The sequence below is a fragment of the Elephantulus edwardii genome, unplaced genomic scaffold, assembly GCF_000299155.1.
Source record: "Elephantulus edwardii isolate Elephantulus edwardi_28Jun2011 unplaced genomic scaffold, EleEdw1.0 scaffold00006, whole genome shotgun sequence".
In the NCBI taxonomy this organism is placed as follows: Eukaryota; Metazoa; Chordata; class Mammalia; order Macroscelidea; family Macroscelididae; genus Elephantulus; species Elephantulus edwardii.
Genome location: NW_006399756.1, coordinates 5,663,524 through 5,672,362, shown reverse-complemented (window position 1 = coordinate 5,672,362; position 8,839 = coordinate 5,663,524). Strand labels below are relative to the sequence as shown.

The 8,839-nt window shown below is 41.9% G+C and overlaps 1 protein-coding gene across 1 annotated transcript in view; it reads right to left on the bottom strand.

Annotated features, from left to right (window-relative positions):
* Positions 1-8,839, bottom strand: part of ADAM12 (ADAM metallopeptidase domain 12) — a 267,155-nt gene that overhangs the window by 217,580 nt on the left and 40,736 nt on the right. The window contains exon 4 of the mRNA XM_006880131.1: positions 7,354-7,427. Within this exon, the coding sequence (XP_006880193.1) occupies positions 7,354-7,427 (74 nt within the window). The remainder of the gene's footprint in view (positions 1-7,353; positions 7,428-8,839) is intronic.

The following is an 8,839-nucleotide window of genomic DNA, read 5'->3' as shown; positions in this document are numbered from 1 at the left end:
CTGCCTCGTCCTGTACTAAGCTATCCCGAGTTGTTGTTGTTGTTAGGTGTCATCGAGTCGTATACAGCTTATGGCAACCCCATGATCCCTGCTCTGTCCTGTCATTTCTGACATCCTTGAGCCCACTGCTGCAGTCACTGAGTCAGCCCATCTGCTCGAGGGCTTGCTCTCTTGCCAACCCTCCACCTTTCCAAGAATGATGTTTCTCTCCAAGAAATAGCTTCTCTTAGCAACATGCTCAAAGTGAGACAAAGCTGTATTGCCTTTGCCTCCAAGCTGCACTGTGGCAACACTTTCTCCAAAATGTATCTGCCTGTCCTTTTGGCAATCCATGGAATTTTTCCATGTTCTTCTCCAACACCAGAGCTCCAAGGCTTCATTCTTCCTCTGTCATCTTTATTCACTGTCTAGGTCTCAGATGCATAACAAGTGATTGGAGAAGACTATGGTCTGAATTAGGCGCACCTTAGTCCTCAAACTGACATCATTGCTCCTCAATAATCTGGAATGGTCTCTGACTACAGACTTTACCCATTCAAAACATCTCCTCATCACCTGACTACTGATTCCAAGGGTTTTGATCCTGAGAGATGTTGTCAGATTATCTTCTCAAATATGTGTATTGCTCATTTAACAATTTGCAAATGCCTTTTCTTTATACCTCTAAACATTATCAAAAGTGTCCCTTATGACATGCCTGGAGCTATTTCCAACAGAACAGATGCCAATACTAGTGTGTCTCCTGGTCAAAGACCCCTGAACAGAAGTCCAGTGGCTGTGGGCATCTCACAGCAAACACCTCCACACAGTGAAGGGAAAGAATTAGGAAGCAGGTGTTTAGCCAGTGTGAGACATAAGAAGCTCGCTCTACCCGCAGCACTGTGAACTCTCCCAGGCTGGGAGTCAGACTAGGAGACAGTGTGTCTGGCCTGCCAGCCTGCGCAATAAAGTGTTCTGACCAGAGATGCTGTTGAGAGAGGACTGAAGAGCCTGCAGGGAGGAGAAGAGTTACAGAGGCTGTAAACGTGCTCGCTGCAGCCCCAGAGAAGACAGCAACACAGTGAAAAATGCTTCTCGGGGGAGGCTTTGCATTGCTTTAAACATTCAATTACAGCTACGCAAAAGTGGGTTTTAAGCAGGCAGCCTCCAATTTCTGTACAAATTAGGGATTCTGGAAGGCAAGGGAAATCGATTCCCTGACATAGCTCTGATGTATGCAAAGCTGTGCTCCAAGAAGAATTAAAAACTGGTCTATCTCGGGAGACTTTCTGAGGAGGGTTAATTACATGATGCTCCTTGGCACTATCTTTCTATTAAAACTCTTATTAAACCTGGAGTCAACACTGGTTATGATTGTTAGGCAAGTTTTTACTTGAAATATATTCCCGGATACTTCCACAGCCAAAACCCGCTGCTACTGAGCTCCTTCCAACTCACAGGGAGCTCATGGGGGAGAGTAACCGCCCCTCCATGGGCTTCCACAGCTGTAAATCTTCACAGAGGCAGATTGCCTCATCTCTTTCCTGGGGAACAGATGGTGGATTTGAACTAGTGAGCTTCAGGTTTGCATTCCAGTGTTCAGTCCATTGGGACACCAGTGCTCCTTTCCGGATACTTGTTGTTAAGTGCTGTGACTCACCTGAGAATCACAGCAACCCTATGTATCAGCTCTGCACCCTGCCCTAACCCGAGCAAATCTCATTGTCTCCAACAGACTCAATCCCACTCCTCTAGTCACTGGGTCAATCCATCTCCTTCTTTGTCTTCCTCTCCTGCACTGTCCATCCACTCTTCCAAACATGTTCTTCTTCTCCAAGGACTGGTCTCTCTTGGCCAAGTGCCCAAGTATGTGAGACAGAGCTTCAAAATCCTTGCCTCCAGGGAGCAACCTGGTTTAACTTGCTCTAAGCCTGACCTGTTCTACGGGCAGTACATGGTATGTTCAACACTGTTTCTCCAGAACCACAACTCAAAGGCATCGATTCTTCTTCTATCATCCTTAGCTACTGTCCAGCTCTCTGATGTATCGCAAGTAACAGTGAAGACCAGGGCCTGGATCAGCCACACCTTAGTCTCCAGATTGACGCTGTTGCTCTTCAGTACTCTAGAGAGGTCCCTGACAGATTTTCCCAATGCAATTTGTCTTTTGATTTCCTTACTGCTGGTGCCAGGAGTGCTGACTGTGGAGCCACAAGCTGAAGTTGTGAATTATTTCAAGTTCTTCATCTATCATGAATCCAATTGGCCCAGCGGTAAGAATCTTTGTTTTCTAGATGTTAAGCTTCAATCCATATTGAAGACTACAGTCCTTGACCTTCTGTAGCATACACCTCATGTCCTCCTCAGTTTCAGCAAGCATGGTTATATCATCTGCTTAATGCAGTTCATTGTTGAGTCTTTCTCCAATCTTGATGCCACATTCCTTCTCAAAAACCCCAGCCTCCTGAATGATCTGTTCTGAATATAGATTGAAAAGGTATGGAGATAGGATGCATCCTTGACATATACCTTTCCTGATCCAGAATCATCCAGTGTTTCCCTGCTCTGCTCTGACTACTGCTTCCTGGTCCAAGAATAGATTTCACATGAGCACCAATTAAATATTCTGGGGTTCCCATTTTCCTCAAGGTCAGTCACAATTTCTTGTGATCCACACAGTCAAATGCCTTTGCATAGCCAATGAAACACAGACAGACATTCCTCTGGTATTCTCTACTCTCGGCCAAGATTCATCTAACGTTGGCTACAATGTCCCTAGGGCCACAGCCTCTTCCAAACCTAGCTTACACATCTGGCAATTCTCTGTGGATGTCCTGTTCCAGTCATTTGTGGATAATCTTCAGCAAAATCTAGCTTGTGTGTGATATTAGTGACATTTTTTAAGAATTTCCACACACTGTCGGGTCATTTTTTTTTAAAATGGGAATAAATATAGATTTCTTCCAGTGAGTTGGCCAAACAGCTGTCCTCCAGGTTTATTGGCAAAACGTGGGGAGCACATCCAGGGTCAAATAAAATTCACAAAAATCCCATGAACAACAGATCTAAACCTTTTCCTATCCTGAGTCACCCTCACCATCCCGGATATCCTCAAGCTCACTGCCACGGTCACCAGGCTGATCCCGCTCATGGAGGCTTTTCCACTCCTCCTCTGACCCTCCAACTCTCTAAGCATCTTCTTCCAAGGACTGGCCTCTTAATGAGTAGATGAGATGAAGTTCTTCCATCCTTGCCTCTAAGAAACGCCCTAGTGGGACCTTCTCCAAGACACAGGGATATTCAGTCTCCTTCTCCAACACCACAGCTCAAAGGCATCGCTTTTCCTTCTGCCATCCTTATTCACTGTCAAGCTCTCAGATGCATAGCACGTGATGAAAAAGACCATGGCCTGAATCAGGCACACCTTAGTCTTCAAGCTGACATCAATGCTCATAAGAATTATGGAGAGGTCCTTGACAGCAGACTTCCCCAATGCATTACATATTTTGATTTCTTGACGGTTGGTACCAAAGATGTTGATTGTGGATCTAATAAAGGTGAAATCACTGACAATTTCTATCTTTTCTCCATCTGTCATGAGGTTGCCTATTGACACAGTGGTGAGGAGTTTTGTTTTCTTGATGTTGAGATATAATCCATATTAAAGGCTATAGTCTTTGTTCTTCTGCAGCAAGTTTTAAGTCCACCTCGTTTTTAGCAATGTTGTGTATTCTGTATAACACAGGCTATTTATGAGCTTTTATCTCATCCTGATGCCACATTCTTTTTCATAAAGTACAGTTTTTCTAATTACTTGTTTAGCATGCAGACTGAATAGATATAGAGAAATGATACAGCATTAACACACACCTTTCTCAATTTCAAACCATGCAATGTTCCCTTGCTCTGTCAGGACAACAGCTTCCTGGTCTAGGTAGAAGTTTTCACATGAGCATAATCAAGTTGTTTGAGATTCCTAGTGATTTCCATTTTAGCCATAATTTGTTACAATCCACATAGTCAAATGCCTCTGCACAGTCACTAAAGCACAAACAGGAGCCACAGAAGGCCCCTCCCGCGGCACTGCTGCAAGGCTTTCTGGACGCTTAAGCAACAGTCAATTGTTAGAAATGTTGAGTGCTTTCAAAGTGAAAACATATAAAATACATCATTTATTAGTAATAATTCAAATTTTTCAGCCATTATAAAGGTTTCCTCCCCCTTCAAAACAAAGGCTTTATTTCCAATATAAAAAGTCTATAAAATAAAAATTGTTTTTCTTACTACTCAGAAAAAATTATCCATGTGCAACTTAAAAATAAAATTAATACCATGGAATCTATTTGCAAGCACGCACTTTATATTACTAACATCTTCACATGAAAGAAAGATCTACATTATTAATCTCTGCAGTTTTCTGCTTCATAGTCAAGGCACAATTTAATCAATTTGTACAAATGTACTTTTAGGCTGAACTTTCATCTTTAGTTTCTCATAGCCTCATTTAGATACATCGGTCCAAAGAAAATGCAAATTAAAAATGCTAGTGGGAAATGTCACTTTTTGCATCTTTAGCATTAAAAGCTAGCTGCATATAAGCATTTCCTTCTATTTATAAAATTGTAGATTTTTGGTCTTCATTGTCTCAAAAAGAAAAGTCAGTGTGGAATAAACATGTAACCTTTGTCAAAAAGGTGTTACACTAAGTATTTTGGAGAAAAACTTATGAAAATAGTTGCCTTGGGAGGCTCTTACTATGAAAATGTATATAACAGAATTATGGATATAACAGAATCTCTTAAATTGATACTAATAGTGTGATAAAAATACAACTATAGAATCTCACTGAAATATATTAAACACCTTCCCTATATTTTCTAAAATGTAAGTTAGCAGCAAAATTGGGGAAAATAAATCGAGCTGGGTCTATTTTCAGCTTTGCTAATTTTGAAATTATATAAGGTTCAGAATGAAAAGTGAGTGAATGAAGGTAGTTTTTAAAATGCTATTTCACCAGTTGTCTTTTGATGCATGGTGACCCACTTCTGTCAGACTGGAATTATAGGCCATAAAGTTTTCAATGGCTAATTTTTCAAAAGTAGTTCACCAGGCCTTTCTGACAAAGTGCCCCTGGATGGACTTGGCCTTCAAGCCTTTAATCAGCACCTTAACCATTTATACTACCCATGGATTCCATCTAAAAATGTATCTTTTATACAAAGGATCTACACTGATACTGTATTTTCTACCCACCTATGATAAAGGAAATAAACATACCAAAATATTTGTGCTTTTAGCACTTAAAAAAAGAAAATGATATTTTATAGAAATGGTCATTATCTTGCAGGCAATGTGTACTGTACTATCTGTAGTGATGTTCACAGGGAGACACACACAGAGTTTATGTTTATAGAATGACTCTGAGGAAGGCATTTCTATACGGAATAGTTATGTGCTGTCAAGTTGCCTGCGACTCATGGCAACCCCTCTGTACAACAGCTCTAAACCTTGCTGTATCCTGAGCCAACCTTACTTGTCTCCAACACACCTACCCCCACTACCCCAGTCACTGAGTCAATCCAGCTCATCGAAGGCCTTCCTCTCCTGCACTATCCTTCCACCTTCCCAAGCATGACGTCCCTCTCCAAGGACTGGTCCCTCCTTGCAACACGCCCAAAGTCTGACAAGGCGAAGCTTCAGAATCCTTGCCTCCACAGAGCAGCCTGGTTTCACCCTCTAGTACACGCGTTATAAAGTTAGCTAAGAAAGTAGAATATAAAATCATACACAAATAATGATGCAAATTAAAGAGACGAGAAACAAAGCACTTTGCGTAAGAAAAAAAATCAATCTAAAAATTCAACACGTTCACCAAGGCTGTCTTTGGTAATCAAGATACTTTCTGTTGTTGTTCTTATTATTTTTCCCCTTTCAGTATTCTATTTTTTGCATTAGACACATATTCCCTTTATAATAAAAGCAAGGAAGTTACAATCTTTGCTAACTGAAAAGACCTCCTGTAAAGACAGCCTCCAAAGCTCAGTGGAGGGCCGCTTTGCATTGGCATCAATATAATAACGGCAGTGAATGTGAGAGAGAGAAGTCAAAAGCACTACACAGGCTTCTGTTTAGATTGCTGATTTCCCACCCATGTGCCTGAATCTCTATTTTAAGATGGAGACACAATGAAAATGAAAACCAAATCATGTGGTGTTTGTAAAACTTCTGCTGGTCATGAGGAGGGGGGCTGTGAGAAGTACCAGGGGAGAAGCTCCAGGTCCCAGGGCGAGGCTCTGGGGTTTGGCACATGCATGTTCTGGTCACATTACATGGAGGTAATGCTGAATGTTAGGATTGGCTGCCGACGGTCTGAATCAGTTGGATTTGCCCCTTTCCTAAATCAAAACATCAGTGCAAGGGAAAGACCAGACTGGTGTGCCTGGAGACGCTGAGTCAGAATTTATGCCTCCACGGCCCTGGGAGGAAGTCATTCCAGCATGTCTGGCTCACTCTACACCCGTATTTCAGCAAAACTCAGCATTTTAGTGCGGGTGAAGGAATAGGAAGCCATGCTTCTCAGAGGAGGCAGCACCTATCTTAGCCCAAGCATGCTATAGGAAATTGAATCACAGCTTTACGTACAGATTACTGGTTAGAACTCCATGACTCGTCGGGCACAAATCAAATCCATTATGACAGGGACCCTTAGACCTGAAAAGTGCCTCAGAATGGCCAGCAAGTGGGAGGCCAAGGAGGACATGGGCTATTTTTACCTACACTGTGAGGCAGTCATGGTTTTGTACTGCAAAGGAAATATGCCCTAATATCCATGTGCTCTGGGAGAAGGAGGGGAGTACTCTTTTCTGGAAATTTAGGTAATTTTGCAAAAAGACTTTTAAAAATTCACATTTTAAAACACAGAGAGAAAATAAGCAGTTTATAGTAATGAGGAGACTTGCTTTGAAAGATAAACTCTTGGAATTTGTCAGAATAAGAGTTTCTATGTATTTGGAACTGTTCCTCCTTCTATAAACCCAGGAATTGCCAAAAGTCAACTTATCACGGGACACTGATATTGGGGAAGAACAGGAAATGCTATATTTCTATCCTTGAAAAGTCAGTCTCGGGGGAAAAAAGAAAAAGAAGAAACTTTAGAACCACAAGCAAAATCTGCTGAGTTAAGAGTTCTTTCTGAACGTGATAAAATCCTTTGTTTTTTCCATTGGATAATTTTCTGATGTTAATTCCAGACTCGAATTACGACGCAAAATGCTCTATTCTGCTTCTCACAAAGCCAACTTCAAGGACACAACAGTTTTCAGACCACACTGTCTTCACCTTTCCCCCATACAGTAAACAAGGAGCTCGACTTACTCATTTCTTTCCAGATTTATGATCAGTTCTTCGTCTTCCAGTTGGATCCGGACATTCAAGAAATCTGGATGCTTCTGCAAGAGAAATCAGCAAAGTCAGTGGAAAGACAGTTTGCTTTTGACTTGTCAGCTATCAGACTACACTCTCAGTGGCCTGTGATGGGGAAAAACGCGCTTCCTTTTATATTTTTATTTTATAATTTTTTTAAATTACTTTGAATGAACATTTACAGAGATTTTAGATTTCCACTCATTCATTGTTGCATTTTTCTCCCTGTCCCACCCCTCTCCCACCCCCCAGTTTGCTCTTCTCTTTGAAAAGGAGAAGAAAAATTCCTTCATTGATATATAGTGTCCCCCCATCCCCCTGTCCCGAGTACGCTCCATTATGCAACCTTCATTCTGGACTCTTGTCATAATGGTAATACCCAATCATATATTGCTATTAAACTGTTCTCTCCCTCATCTGTTTCAATGCAGTATACATAATTTATCCAATTTTTCTCAGTCTCACTCCAACCCTGATGTCAAGTCCCATTCTACAGTGGCACTATGCAGTATTTGTCCTTTTGTGACTGAGATATTTCATTCAGCATAAGAACCTTCTGAGACCTCCAAGCAGAAGAGATCTGCCTAGAAGATGCATCATCTCTGTTAGAAGGCATGGACAGCCTGGGAGTGCCTGGCTAGTATTGTTCCCCTTTCTTTTAGCCACATACTCCTGGGACTTTTTTTTAAAAAAAACACCGTCCTTCTAACAACAACTCCTTTAATCTCTTTATAAAGGATTCCTTCAGTTCCCCAAATGTTCATGCCAGAAAGTGAGAGCTCTCGCTCATGTTTCTATCTCCATCATCTCTTCTCTCCATTAGAAATTCCCACCATGGTTGAAATCACAGCCATGCCTCACCCACATGACCACAATGCCCTTCTAATTCAGCCTCTTTCACATCTGCTGTTGTCTCCCCCTCCCCCACCCCCACTCAGCCAGTGTGACATTTTGGAAAACACAATTAAGTTGATTCACCCTATTCACAGTAAGCCTGCACTGAACACCCACCGCTGATAAGATGCCACTTCCTTGTCACAACCTACAGAGTCCCACTCAAGTCTCTGAGGAGTGGGAGCTGGAAACACTGTATCCACTGCTGACCAAAATTAGGTGGTTCAAGTCCACCTGGAGGCACCCTGGAGTCAAGGACTGGTGACTGATTTCCAAAACACAAGCAATGAAAACCACGGAGCCCATCAGAATATCTGATGCTGAAGGATGAGCCACCTGGGTTGGAAGGCACTGCAACAATGTACCCAACACGGCTGTGGTCATTAAGGTGGCACAGGGCCACATGGCACTTCATTCTGTTGACGTACAACTGTCCTGAGTCAAAGCGGATCAGACATCATAAAGCAACAATATGACTATTCCATATTTCAAAGGCATCCTTATTAGTCCCACACCTTAAGTACATATATACAATCCATGTGTA